This window comes from Gobio gobio (genome assembly GCF_949357685.1).
Source record: "Gobio gobio genome assembly, chromosome: 13".
Taxonomy (NCBI): domain Eukaryota; kingdom Metazoa; phylum Chordata; class Actinopteri; order Cypriniformes; family Gobionidae; genus Gobio; species Gobio gobio.
In genome coordinates, this window is record NC_137106.1 from 48,220,249 (window position 1) to 48,235,926 (window position 15,678).

At 42.1% G+C, this 15,678-nt stretch overlaps 1 protein-coding gene across 1 annotated transcript in view; it reads right to left on the minus strand.

The window, feature by feature from the left end:
- LOC307136039 (uncharacterized protein) overlaps positions 1-15,678 on the minus strand; it is a gene marked incomplete at both ends in the record, with an annotated part of 141,752 nt that overhangs the window by 109,717 nt on the left and 16,357 nt on the right. The window contains 7 exons of the mRNA XM_079832785.1: positions 5,469-5,541; positions 5,622-5,769; positions 5,839-6,031; positions 6,118-6,275; positions 6,359-6,456; positions 6,528-6,715; positions 6,792-6,896. Coding sequence (XP_079688911.1) covers positions 5,469-5,541; positions 5,622-5,769; positions 5,839-6,031; positions 6,118-6,275; positions 6,359-6,456; positions 6,528-6,715; positions 6,792-6,896 — 963 coding nt within the window. The remainder of the gene's footprint in view (positions 1-5,468; positions 5,542-5,621; positions 5,770-5,838; positions 6,032-6,117; positions 6,276-6,358; positions 6,457-6,527; positions 6,716-6,791; positions 6,897-15,678) is intronic.

Here is a 15,678-nt window from a genome sequence, read left to right on the forward strand (position 1 = left end):
GTACTATTCTGTGAAACGACAGAGGGCGACTCGGAGTAATTGTTCTAGAAACCATCAGGAAACCGCAGTGAGAGAAGTAGAAGAATGTAGCTACACAGGTGACCATATTTATTTTAATAAACTTCACCAAAAAAAAAAAACACACTACAAAAGAATCGTGTAAAACTCAGTAAACCTTGATTGCTAATCATTAATCCGGTGTATGCTTTCGATTTACCCCAAAAGAAAGTGAAATATGACAGCCTGCCCCATAGGTGGGGCACATTAACATGACAGCTTGAGGTTCAGATACAATAAAAACAAGACAAACTAAGTCAAAATACAAATTAACTTTCAAATAAAATAATGCCATTTAATCATTAAAACTATACTGACAAACAGTTATACAGAAGTTAAAAACCATAACTTCTGAACATTGACTGTTATTCTTTCCTCAATAGAATAGTTCTAATAGGGGCACATTGTAACGGTTACAACATGCCCCACCTGTGCAACTGGGATTTAAACCCGTCTAGTATCTTCTGCTGGTTAGAGCAGCATTAGAACTCTCAACTGTTAAACAGATTGGTCTTATTTTCAATAAACGTTTTGTTAAATGTTCAGTGAGCGCGTCCAAATAATTATTAATTGGTGCAGTTTCACTAAATAATGTTGATATGGCAACTAGTAAATACATTAGGTTTCATCATCCCGGCATGTGTGGAAAGTTAAACTGTTACAACTAGCCCCGCGTCAGGTTGTGCACCGCTCCCCACACTAACCTTGAGAAGTTTAAATTCCATACGGAGAAAAATAACAACTTCTGTACCTCTGCAAGTCACATAGCATGCAGCCATAGGGTTTCAGACTAATTGGGACTTGCAAAGGTACAGTCAGTTCCACCACATTTGCAGAATAAGGCACTCTTTCCAGGTCAAAAGCAGTTAAACCAGACATGAAGCAAAGTGAAAAGTCAGATACAAGCAAGGATTGATGTCAGTTTTATTGAGAAACTTTCTTTTGCCCTTGAACAATTACAGGACCAAGTGTTGCCTTGCCTTCCCACTGTACACCTAGAGAGAAGAAAGAGCAAAGTTAGGAGCACTTAAAACATCAAAAGCAAGCTTAAAGCAAGAGCTACCGACCTCCATAAGGAGAAGCAGCAATTCCACCATCAGGACCACATGTTGAGTCACAGCAACCACAAACTTGGTCATTTCCATCAGCAGCAAACCACCTGCAACAAGACAAAGCACTTTCAACATGAGCAAAGAAATTAAATAATAATAATATAATAATAAGTGCAACGTACCCATTGGCAAAGGAACAGGATTTGCGCTGAGCGTCACTGGGTGCAGAAGCAATAGTTGCCTTCAGAACACATGTTATGTAGATCTACAAGGGATGACAGACAAGTCAGAAAACCAAAGCAGATGGGAAGAGAAGTCAAATTAACTCTTGTGGTACATACAGATGGACTGGTGCTCTCCTGGAACATGAATGCCTCCAGCTGGAACTGGATCTTGTCAACCTGGGACCGAGGCATGAAGCGGGAGCTGGAAGCTGTAGCCTTGGCATCCACAGAGCACCTGACGACAAAGTCACCACAAAGAGCAACTCATGAATGTTTAAAAAGAGCAAACAAAACAGTCCTATAACATCAAGAGCCATGACCTTACCCATGATTCTCAATGAAGGAATATCTCGGAAGGGAGTTCACGTCAGGCACTTGAGTGGCCACACAGCTGTCCACAAACACACGCAGAGGCACATGATTGTACTGCTTCACAGATGCCTCGATGTTAATAACACCACCCAGGAAATAGGAGTATGAAGGCCTCTGGTAGGACCAATCGTCTACAAAAGAGAAGGAACACCCTAGGAAGAGCCACATTTGCAAGGTCGAAGGTCCAAAGAAAGTGCACTTACCCAGCATGAGCTTCAGGGAGAACATCAAGACTTCTTCACCAACCTTGGTTGAGGCATAAGGGACCCATGTTGGCCTCAAGGCATCACTGCTTACATTGTGTAGCCTGTGGTTCATGAAAGTACCCATTAAATGGTCTCCCAGTTGCACAAGCAGTGAAAGTCACAGAGGTCACTTACCTTTGATAGTGGCATTGAACGCCAACAATTGCACCATCGGCCCGGGTAATCGGAGTACCTGCAAGAGCCTCAGGGGTGTAGGTAAGAGAGAAGGTGTAGACAAGCTCATCCTCATTCATCTGTAAGAGATTGTAGTTAAAACATCAGTTCCTCATCAAGGTGTAATCATTATTATGAATGAGAGAAAGTGCATTGTGCAATACGGTGGACAAACACTTAAAGCAGGAGAAAACAACTGCAGAGCTTAAAACATGCATTGGTATGAACGGGCCTTAAGAAATGTTATGCCAGCTGCCCTGGCAATGCAAATACAACAGCAGTGTGAACGGACGGTCCTTGAGGAGGACTTTGGATATCCTCAATTTGAACAAACAACCAATTAAGATTTAGGAGTTCTTACCATCTGCACACTGTTGCAGTCCTGTAATTCATACTCAAAGATGAGCACCCTAGACTCAGAGTCCTGACCAACAACAGAACATCCACCTAGAGACAGACCAGTTGGCTGGATCAACTGACCATTGCTAAACAAGTCCTGCTGGACTTCTACAAGAACCCGGTTCTCTCCGCATTGAACCGCTACGCTGCTGGGAGTCACGGGTTGCCTCAACTGGAAGTCCACCGCCAACTCGCTCTGCACCTCGGGAACGACGGGATACCTCCAATCCAAAGGCTTCACTGGACCCTGCAACAGCTGCTTCTCCTGAAGGCCAAAAGGCTCCTGTGCAAGGCCTCGGGAGGCAGGACCCAAAGGACTCTGAAATGGAGAAGCCACTTGCAAAGGATTCCAGAGTTCTGGAGCAGAAAAGGCAGGACTTCTGAAATCTGGATCTGATTTTGGCCCCATGCTTCTTGGACTTTGACTGTGCATCAAACTTCCCCATGCATCAGGCAGATCAAACACAACAATCACAACCACCACTAACACACCTTTCAGAAGCCCCATCCTAGCAAACTTTGACACAAATGCCACAACACACACCAGTGCTTGGCCTAGCCATTTTGTACAGCTTTGAATGAAGGTGGCTCATCCCCTTTTAGTTTAATTGATTGCCTTTGATTCTCCTCTGGACCTGTAGAGTTTATATGCATCTCTGGGACCCACAGCTCTGCACAATTTGTATGTCTCTCTTATCTGACAAATTGAGGGGGACATTTACATGACACCATTTTCAAATAAAACTTTAAATGCATTGTGTTCATTTACACAACAACAGTGCTTTGTGGCCCTTAAAAATGCAAACTTTTAAAAACAGGGTTTCAAAGTTCAAGTTTTTGAAAATGATACCATTATTGTCTCCATGTAAACTACAAAAACATGAATTTGTGAAAACTGTGACATCATGCGCATGCATATTGCGTCTTTAGTCTATAGGCACGTAGTGTTTCTTTGCCAAGTGTCATCGCCATCTACTGGATTCTCTGCAGGGATTCTCCTAGAGATTTAATCAGATCAACATCATATTTGCACAGTCTAATCTAAAGGCCTTGGTGATGTTAAATTGCGAAGATCTTGAGTTTTCCCTGACGGTCGTGTCAGTGGCGGCCTCACAAAGTTCGATGGTTCGCAATAAAACAGGAAGTTGTTGTAACTCGGGCATACAATTTCCGATCTGCCCCAAACTTCACATGTTTGATAAGAGTCCTGACCTGAAGACATCTACATGCCAATATTCAGTTACAGTCATAGCGCCACCTGCGGGCAACAGGAAATGCCTTGTTTTACATTGTGATTAACTCCTCATTGAGATTTAACTATAACATCATCATATTTGGTCATCATATCAGGCCTTGGTGATGTTAAATTGTGACAAAGGCCTGACAAAGTCTGATGTTTCGCCATGACACAGGAAGCTGTTGTAAGTCAGGCATACAATGTCCGATCTGCCCCAAACTTCAGATGTTTGATAAGAGTCCTAGCCTGAAGACATCTACATATGAGTTTCAGAATTAGGCATGGCAAAATGGCTCGATAGCGCCACCTACAACATTTCAACAAAGTGCCCCTCCCACTACGTTTCACATACAGGTATGAAATTCGGTACACACATGTAACAGCCCAATACCTACAAAAAATCTCCTGGTACAAAATCAACGACACAGAGGGAAGATAGGGAGGGAAGGGCATGAAAAAGTTAATTGAAACAGTCATTCATTTTTGTCCACTTGCCCTCAGCTTCTTATTCTTTAACATCAGCAGTTTATGCAACTGGCCACAGACCTACGTTTTCTCAAATTTTCCACCAAAATGTCTCTAGGAAAAATGTGTGATACAAAGAGCAAGAAGAGTTAACAGGACGAAGACTTAAGGATGGGGCACTAAAAATGGACAAATATAATAGTAGACCCCATTTTGAAATGTTTATTTCACAAACCTAATTCACCAACAGTTAGCTCTTCAAACCAGTTAAATAGAATTAAAATGGGATGCATTTCCTTGATGCCATGGATTGCCTTCCACATTCTGTTTTTAATGGTGCAACAAGCACAGACAGTTAAACAAAGTAGCTTATTGCCCAAATCTACAGAAGCGACATGGTTTAGACCAGTTAACGTCACACTCTGGAGACGGTTTATAGACCCCTTTCATGAGTAAGGTTAAAAGCAACACAAAAAAAACAGGACAAGTTTAAAACATTTTAGAACCCATTTACACCTGTATTTAGCATAGTCCACTTGTGATTGGACTGATAAACGCTTTAGTACCAGGTGTAAACAGGCCCGCAGACAGCAACTCCGGTGTGACACACCAGTTAAGGGACTAAACCAGCTTTTATTAAAGCACCAGTCTACTTTTCAATAAACATTGGGGCTAGCCTAAAGAAAAAAGGCTGGTCACAATTTGGGATTTAAAAAAAATAAATAAGACAATGCAGGTTGATACTGATTTCGTTGCAGATGCAATGCTGTACTTGCACGACTTCAGGGGCTTTCAAATAGCATTACCAAAAAACAGAGGGACTTGGCATGCTTGAATAGCAATACAAGCAGTTATGTTAGTCCAGCCATAAAGCCACAAGTTAGAGAGCAAAACAGCAACTTGGCAAATAGGTCAGGTTTGGGCAGAAACTTGGCTTGTTTAGTTCAAGACAAGCATAACCTTGAAGCAAAAAAGGGAACTCCTGTTTAGTAGTGTAGCCCAATAAATCAAACTGAGAACAGTCATGAAAAATCAATACCAAAGAGACAGTGGAGTTAAGAAGTTTATTAAAACTACTAAAGTCACATGACCAGGGTAACTTCTCCACTAGACACCACAGTTTGCCCACTAGAGATGGTCTTGACGTTAGCATCTCTTCCTGGAAAAGAAAATGGTAGAATGGTGAGGCATTTAAAAACCAAATTCTCATGGTTCCTGAAGTCAGTTTACAACAAGCACTCACTTTTCCTAGTGCAGCTTTGCTCACAGGAGCCAGAAGAGGGATGGCACACTGCTGTACTACAGTGGATGAAGATCTAACAGAGGGGGGAAAGGGATAAGCCACAGAAAGAAAAACACCTAATATTAAGGATTCAGGTAAGGCTGCAGAGCATACGGTTTCCTGTAGAGGAGCCAGTGATGCTGGATCCACAAATGTGAACATCTTCACAACAAAGCGCTTGTAGTGGGTTGGGAACTGAAGACCAGAAGATCCAGCCACCGGAACCAATGAGGTCAGGTAACGGTCATCCTGGTAAGGGCATCTGAAAGGTAAAGAGGCAGTCAGAAGTGCCTTACAGCACACTAGATGGATAAAGACTGGCCTTACTCACCCATCGACCAGAAGGTCCCACTGGGGTAGACTGAGTGGACTGGGGGTTGATGTCGCCCAGCAATGTCCAAGCATTAGGACAATGTTGGGGTCGGTCCTCTCCAAAATGCGCACCTCAACATACACAGGCTCCCGCAGGACTTTTGTGACGGGATAATCAGCATCACCGTAGTAGGACGTGTATGCCTCATCCCCTGAGGAAGAAAACCAGCGTTTAACCAGAAACTGCTGCAATCTGGATTTTTAGAAAATACTTGTGCATACTTGGACAGACACTTACCTTCTGCACAGCCTTTGGTGACACATTGACCATTTGCCAGTCTAAGCTCCACCCTGAGGGGTCCAGAAGCCGCTACTGGTGGAGGTGCAGGAACAGTGTTGACCTCCACAACCAGAGCTTCCACAGAAGTAGCAGAGTACCTACACTGGAAGAGGAGCCTAGACAACAAATAGTGAGCTTGTAGCCTTTGTCAAGGATTCATATTTTTTCTAATTAAAAAAAACAACAACAAAAAACCTACTCAAAATGGCTGTCCCTTGTGATGGAACCAAGTGGTCCGACACCCACTTCATACGAGGAGGTCATTCGGTTCTCATACACCACATATCCACCGTCCTCCTGCAAATAATAACTGTTGGCATCCAGGCCATTCTAAGCCATGCAGAACAGAACCACAAGCAGCTACTCACCATCATGCTTGTGCCACATGCAGTGACAGGGAACTGGTATATAGCAAAGGAAGGTGTGGATCCCACAGGACTGCAAGGTGGGTCGTTTCCACCCAGGAGACGGACTGAATCCAGGCTCAAGCGAGGTAGTGTAACATCTCTTGCCACCACTACCACAAACTGACCATCTCTTATACACTGGACAGTCACTGGAACAAGGTACAAGAGCAGGTTATTACTGAGGAGTGGTTTAACATGAAAACCTTAACATTGACTCACTCTTACCTGCCTTCCCATAGAAACACTGCTGTCCATTAAAGCAGCAGTTGATAGCGTCACACTCAGCACCACTGATACCAGGTGGGCCACATTGGATCTGCTCATAATCAGCTACAGCACATTTGTCAAGGGGCTCTGCCTGCGCCACTGGCTGCTTAGACTGAACCTGCTGAGGAAACTTTTGACTAGCTTGTTGTTGAACCTGCTGAGGAAACTGTTGACTAGCTTGTTGTTGAACCTGCTGAGGAAACTGTTGACTAGCTTGTTGTTGAACCTGCTGAGGAAACTGTTGACTAGCTTGTTGTTGAAACTGCTGGGGAAACTGTTGACTAGCTTGTTGTTGAACCTGCTGAGGAAACTGTTGACTAGCTTGTTGTTGAACCTGCTGAGGAAACTGATGACTAGCTTGTTGTTGAACCTGCTGAGGAAACTGATGACTAGCTTGTTGTTGAACCTTCTGAGGAAACTGTTGACTAGCTTGTTGTTGAACCTTCTGAGGAAACTGTTGACTAGCTTGTTGTTGAACCTTCTGAGGAAACTGTTGACTAGGTAGCTGTTGAACCTTCTGAGGAAACTTTTGACTAGCTTGTTGTTGAACCTTCTGAGGAAACTGTTGACTAGCTAGCTGTTGAACCTTCTGAGGAAACTGTTGACTAGCTTGTTGTTGAACCTTCTGAGGAAACTGTTGACTAGCTAGCTGTTGAACCTTCTGAGGAAACTGTTGACTAGCTTGTTGTTGAACCCACTGGTCAATTTGCTTTAACATCAGAGGATTCTGGGGCAGATTACTCCACTGTGGAACAGCATGACAAAAAGTACAAAACCACACACAAAGTGCCAGAGATTGAACAGCACACCAGCTTCCTGCCATTGTTCAACAACTAGTCACACTGTTGAGATGATGCCCTTTGGTCTTTTTGTATTCTACAGATTTTGGCTAATTAACAATGATCCCTCCCTCTTCATTAAGAGTCATGATTCTCCAGACTTGCCCAAATGGGAGTTTATGCTACCAGAAAATTCTCATCAAAATCATACGCATGTGATGTAGGGGAGTGCGGGGCACAAACTAACGCGGGGTTATGCCAAGTTCACACTGCCCGATTTTAGCCCCGATTTTGACTCGCCGACAGGTTTTGGGAAATCGCAGACAAATGGCTGAAATCATAGGCAAATCGGTGCTTGTGCACGCGAGTGACAATCACGCAGTGTGAATGATCAAAGACGCGATCAGAGAGAATCGCCGATGAGTCGCCGACGCTCGCGAGATATTTGGCATGCTAAATATCTGGACCTGTCGGCGATTCAAACTCCTGCTGTGTGAAATGAGTTCTGACTGAAAAATACATCTGCGATGACCGACAGCCAATGAGAGAGCAAGATACAGGGCAGCGGGAGGTTCGGGGAGGAGTTATAGACCAGAATATCCGTATTTTTAATATATATATATATATATATTTACAGTTATATCAAGCAGAAACAAAGCACAAACATTTGCTTGACCAGCCGCAGCAGCAGCACACTGCAAAATTATTTATTTACCTCAAACTCTCTTTGCAGAACACAATCCTTGCTCCCCAACCATTTCCTCCACCATAATCTTTTTTCTTTTTCTCCTTTTTGCTGCAAATCAGCGCACAGACAATTTGGATAGCAAGTTTCTGAACTGCAGTCTATATTTTTAATAACAATTCCAGTCTGGCGCAAGAACTCCGGTCTGACGCACGTGTGATCTCGCGTTGTTTCCTTCTCACTTCTTGCGTATGTTTGCTTGTGAAACGTAGTTCGCGGACGGGACAGAGCTGTCGGCGATTTTTCCTTTTGTACAGTCATGCAGTGTGAAACCCTCTGTCGCCGATCCATCGTGCAGTGTGAACACAGCAGTGACTGAATGCTGGCCCAGGTAGTCATGCAGTGTGAAAAGAACTTGTGATCCGACGAGTTTGAAAATCGTGCAGTCTGAACTAGGCTTTAGTTGTAACACACATGGTTTAACACTTTCCACACATGCCAGGATGACGAAACTTAGAAACTTAGTGTATTTACTAGTTGCCATATCAACATTATTTAGAGAAAAAATAGCGGCAAAATTAAATAATCTTTGGAAGATATTACTGAACATTTATTTAACCATGGCAAAAAGTAAATTTCTTACTTAAGTTTATTTTTCATCTCTGTTTTTTGTGTTTATTTAAAACAAGACAAATCTGATATTATTTGAATCTTATATCTGTTATTTAACAGTTGAGATTGTTCTTTAATGTTGATCTAACAGCAGAAGACATGAGCCACGGTTTAAATCCCAGTTGCGCAGGTGGGGTGCGTTGTAACACTGCATTACAATGAGCCCCTATTAGAACTACGCTATTATATTCTATACTTTTATGAATTCTTTTGAGAAAAGGGTGAATAATGACAGAGTCAATGATCAGAAATTATTCATTATCATTATGTTTTTAACTATGCTGTTTAGCTGTATGTAGCCAAAAATCTGTATAATTTTAATCATTACAAATTAAAAAGTTAATAATTGTATCTTATTGACAAAATATTTTAGTTTGTCTTGTATTTTTTGTTATTATATCAGGTAACATTTTAAGCTGTCATTTGGTCATGTTACAATGTGCCCCACCCATGGGGCATGTTGTCACATTTCACTTCCATTCTTTCGGGGTAAATCAAGAAAAAAAGTATACACAGTATTAATGAAACAAAACCACATAATTGTACTAGACATGTGGGGAATTAATGTGAGAAAAAATAAATACTCTGAACCCCAAGTGAATTTACACAAACTGAGACAGTCAAAAAGCGTTAGGTTGTGCCCTGCTCTCCCCTATATTTAATCCAATTAGTCAGATTTGTCATATTGAAGACAAATAAAAAGGTTCATGCTCAGGTTTGCTACTGGAGCTTGCCCAAAGTACTTTGGGTAGATGTTTGGTGCATTCCGCTTTGCTTGTAGACATGCAGAAATATTAACTAGCATTACTACTTTTACAATATCTTTATATGGCAGAAATAGTAATAGTCTGTAGTTCCAAATTTAGCAACACACTCACAAACCTCCCTAAGCACTTCCCCTTGGGGCAATCCCTGTCGCCAGTTTGAAGTGTTCCACAAGTGGACAAGAGAGGTTTATGTGGACAGACCCTCGACTCCTTGATTATGACAGAGGGGACGAATCTACTCATATATACTTTAATTACAAAATAAATGTAACTGTAATCAGTTACTGAGAAAAAAATGTGTAATTAAATTACAGTTACTTATGAAAATGTTAATTATTACAAAGGGGGTTACATCTGAATATTTTCGGTAAAAAGCTAGGATATGTTGAATAATATTAATTGGTTGTTTTGCCTGTGCAGGATGCCTCTTGCCATTTACAGTGGGGGTTTTTTAATATACAATTGCTAGGACCCATTTCTCAATACTTAGGACACTTTTTCAAAACTCTTCACACAGTTCTCCTAACAAACTTTCAGCTCGGCGCAGCAGATAATTTCACATTCAAAATGCACTAAAACTACCAAAACACAATTCTTTCCCCTAGCAAAGGTTTTCAACCAACACACACTTTGTCAATCCCCAAACGGACGAGGCGTTTATACTTGACGCACTCGCCGTTGTACTATTCTGTGAAACGACAGAGGGCGACTCGGAGTAATTGTTCTAGAAACCATCAGGAAACCGCAGTGAGAGAAGTAGAAGAATGTAGCTACACAGGTGACCATATTTATTTTAATAAACTTCACCAAAAAAAAAAAACACACTACAAAAGAATCGTGTAAAACTCAGTAAACCTTGATTGCTAATCATTAATCCGGTGTATGCTTTCGATTTACCCCAAAAGAAAGTGAAATATGACAGCCTGCCCCATAGGTGGGGCACATTAACATGACAGCTTGAGGTTCAGATACAATAAAAACAAGACAAACTAAGTCAAAATACAAATTAACTTTCAAATAAAATAATGCCATTTAATCATTAAAACTATACTGACAAACAGTTATACAGAAGTTAAAAACCATAACTTCTGAACATTGACTGTTATTCTTTCCTCAATAGAATAGTTCTAATAGGGGCACATTGTAACGGTTACAACATGCCCCACCTGTGCAACTGGGATTTAAACCCGTCTAGTATCTTCTGCTGGTTAGAGCAGCATTAGAACTCTCAACTGTTAAACAGATTGGTCTTATTTTCAATAAACGTTTTGTTAAATGTTCAGTGAGCGCGTCCAAATAATTATTAATTGGTGCAGTTTCACTAAATAATGTTGATATGGCAACTAGTAAATACATTAGGTTTCATCATCCCGGCATGTGTGGAAAGTTAAACTGTTACAACTAGCCCCGCGTCAGGTTGTGCACCGCTCCCCACACTAACCTTGAGAAGTTTAAATTCCATACGGAGAAAAATAACAACTTCTGTACCTCTGCAAGTCACATAGCATGCAGCCATAGGGTTTCAGACTAATTGGGACTTGCAAAGGTACAGTCAGTTCCACCACATTTGCAGAATAAGGCACTCTTTCCAGGTCAAAAGCAGTTAAACCAGACATGAAGCAAAGTGAAAAGTCAGATACAAGCAAGGATTGATGTCAGTTTTATTGAGAAACTTTCTTTTGCCCTTGAACAATTACAGGACCAAGTGTTGCCTTGCCTTCCCACTGTACACCTAGAGAGAAGAAAGAGCAAAGTTAGGAGCACTTAAAACATCAAAAGCAAGCTTAAAGCAAGAGCTACCGACCTCCATAAGGAGAAGCAGCAATTCCACCATCAGGACCACATGTTGAGTCACAGCAACCACAAACTTGGTCATTTCCATCAGCAGCAAACCACCTGCAACAAGACAAAGCACTTTCAACATGAGCAAAGAAATTAAATAATAATAATATAATAATAAGTGCAACGTACCCATTGGCAAAGGAACAGGATTTGCGCTGAGCGTCACTGGGTGCAGAAGCAATAGTTGCCTTCAGAACACATGTTATGTAGATCTACAAGGGATGACAGACAAGTCAGAAAACCAAAGCAGATGGGAAGAGAAGTCAAATTAACTCTTGTGGTACATACAGATGGACTGGTGCTCTCCTGGAACATGAATGCCTCCAGCTGGAACTGGATCTTGTCAACCTGGGACCGAGGCATGAAGCGGGAGCTGGAAGCTGTAGCCTTGGCATCCACAAAGCACCTGACGACAAAGTCACCACAAAGAGCAACTCATGAATGTTTAAAAAGAGCAAACAAAACAGTCCTATAACATCAAGAGCCATGACCTTACCCATGATTCTCAATGAAGGAATATCTCGGAAGGGAGTTCACGTCAGGCACTTGAGTGGCCACACAGCTGTCCACAAACACACGCAGAGGCACATGATTGTACTGCTTCACAGATGCCTCGATGTTAATAACACCACCCAGGAAATAGGAGTATGAAGGCCTCTGGTAGGACCAATCGTCTACAAAAGAGAAGGAACACCCTAGGAAGAGCCACATTTGCAAGGTCGAAGGTCCAAAGAAAGTGCACTTACCCAGCATGAGCTTCAGGGAGAACATCAAGACTTCTTCACCAACCTTGGTTGAGGCATAAGGGACCCATGTTGGCCTCAAGGCATCACTGCTTACATTGTGTAGCCTGTGGTTCATGAAAGTACCCATTAAATGGTCTCCCAGTTGCACAAGCAGTGAAAGTCACAGAGGTCACTTACCTTTGATAGTGGCATTGAACGCCAACAATTGCACCATCGGCCCGGGTAATCGGAGTACCTGCAAGAGCCTCAGGGGTGTAGGTAAGAGAGAAGGTGTAGACAAGCTCATCCTCATTCATCTGTAAGAGATTGTAGTTAAAACATCAGTTCCTCATCAAGGTGTAATCATTATTATGAATGAGAGAAAGTGCATTGTGCAATACGGTGGACAAACACTTAAAGCAGGAGAAAACAACTGCAGAGCTTAAAACATGCATTGGTATGAACGGGCCTTAAGAAATGTTATGCCAGCTGCCCTGGCAATGCAAATACAACAGCAGTGTGAACGGACGGTCCTTGAGGAGGACTTTGGATATCCTCAATTTGAACAAACAACCAATTAAGATTTAGGAGTTCTTACCATCTGCACACTGTTGCAGTCCTGTAATTCATACTCAAAGATGAGCACCCTAGACTCAGAGTCCTGACCAACAACAGAACATCCACCTAGAGACAGACCAGTTGGCTGGATCAACTGACCATTGCTAAACAAGTCCTGCTGGACTTCTACAAGAACCCGGTTCTCTCCGCATTGAACCGCTACGCTGCTGGGAGTCACGGGTTGCCTCAACTGGAAGTCCACCGCCAACTCGCTCTGCACCTCGGGAACGACGGGATACCTCCAATCCAAAGGCTTCACTGGACCCTGCAACAGCTGCTTCTCCTGAAGGCCAAAAGGCTCCTGTGCAAGGCCTCGGGAGGCAGGACCCAAAGGACTCTGAAATGGAGAAGCCACTTGCAAAGGATTCCAGAGTTCTGGAGCAGAAAAGGCAGGACTTCTGAAATCTGGATCTGATTTTGGCCCCATGCTTCTTGGACTTTGACTGTGCATCAAACTTCCCCATGCATCAGGCAGATCAAACACAACAATCACAACCACCACTAACACACCTTTCAGAAGCCCCATCCTAGCAAACTTTGACACAAATGCCACAACACACACCAGTGCTTGGCCTAGCCATTTTGTACAGCTTTGAATGAAGGTGGCTCATCCCCTTTTAGTTTAATTGATTGCCTTTGATTCTCCTCTGGACCTGTAGAGTTTATATGCATCTCTGGGACCCACAGCTCTGCACAATTTGTATGTCTCTCTTATCTGACAAATTGAGGGGGACATTTACATGACACCATTTTCAAATAAAACTTTAAATGCATTGTGTTCATTTACACAACAACAGTGCTTTGTGGCCCTTAAAAATGCAAACTTTTAAAAACAGGGTTTCAAAGTTCAAGTTTTTGAAAATGATACCATTATTGTCTCCATGTAAACTACAAAAACATGAATTTGTGAAAACTGTGACATCATGCGCATGCATATTGCGTCTTTAGTCTATAGGCACGTAGTGTTTCTTTGCCAAGTGTCATCGCCATCTACTGGATTCTCTGCAGGGATTCTCCTAGAGATTTAATCAGATCAACATCATATTTGCACAGTCTAATCTAAAGGCCTTGGTGATGTTAAATTGCGAAGATCTTGAGTTTTCCCTGACGGTCGTGTCAGTGGCGGCCTCACAAAGTTCGATGGTTCGCAATAAAACAGGAAGTTGTTGTAACTCGGGCATACAATTTCCGATCTGCCCCAAACTTCACATGTTTGATAAGAGTCCTGACCTGAAGACATCTACATGCCAATATTCAGTTACAGTCATAGCGCCACCTGCGGGCAACAGGAAATGCCTTGTTTTACATTGTGATTAACTCCTCATTGAGATTTAACTATAACATCATCATATTTGGTCATCATATCAGGCCTTGGTGATGTTAAATTGTGACAAAGGCCTGACAAAGTCTGATGTTTCGCCATGACACAGGAAGCTGTTGTAAGTCAGGCATACAATGTCCGATCTGCCCCAAACTTCAGATGTTTGATAAGAGTCCTAGCCTGAAGACATCTACATATGAGTTTCAGAATTAGGCATGGCAAAATGGCTCGATAGCGCCACCTACAACATTTCAACAAAGTGCCCCTCCCACTACGTTTCACATACAGGTATGAAATTCGGTACACACATGTAACAGCCCAATACCTACAAAAAATCTCCTGGTACAAAATCAACGACACAGAGGGAAGATAGGGAGGGAAGGGCATGAAAAAGTTAATTGAAACAGTCATTCATTTTTGTCCACTTGCCCTCAGCTTCTTATTCTTTAACATCAGCAGTTTATGCAACTGGCCACAGACCTACGTTTTCTCAAATTTTCCACCAAAATGTCTCTAGGAAAAATGTGTGATACAAAGAGCAAGAAGAGTTAACAGGACGAAGACTTAAGGATGGGGCACTAAAAATGGACAAATATAATAGTAGACCCCATTTTGAAATGTTTATTTCACAAACCTAATTCACCAACAGTTAGCTCTTCAAACCAGTTAAATAGAATTAAAATGGGATGCATTTCCTTGATGCCATGGATTGCCTTCCACATTCTGTTTTTAATGGTGCAACAAGCACAGACAGTTAAACAAAGTAGCTTATTGCCCAAATCTACAGAAGCGACATGGTTTAGACCAGTTAACGTCACACTCTGGAGACGGTTTATAGACCCCTTTCATGAGTAAGGTTAAAAGCAACACAAAAAAAAACAGGACAAGTTTAAAACATTTTAGAACCCATTTACACCTGTATTTAGCATAGTCCACTTGTGATTGGACTGATAAACGCTTTAGTACCAGGTGTAAACAGGCCCGCAGACAGCAACTCCGGTGTGACACACCAGTTAAGGGACTAAACCAGCTTTTATTAAAGCACCAGTCTACTTTTCAATAAACATTGGGGCTAGCCTAAAGAAAAAAGGCTGGTCACAATTTGGGATTTAAAAAAAATAAATAAGACAATGCAGGTTGATACTGATTTCGTTGCAGATGCAATGCTGTACTTGCACGACTTCAGGGGCTTTCAAATAGCATTACCAAAAAACAGAGGGACTTGGCATGCTTGAATAGCAATACAAGCAGTTATGTTAGTCCAGCCATAAAGCCACAAGTTAGAGAGCAAAACAGCAACTTGGCAAATAGGTCAGGTTTGGGCAGAAACTTGGCTTGTTTAGTTCAAGACAAGCATAACCTTGAAGCAAAAAAGGGAACTCCTGTTTAGTAGTGTAGCCCAATAAATCAAACTGAGAACAGTCATGAAAAATCAA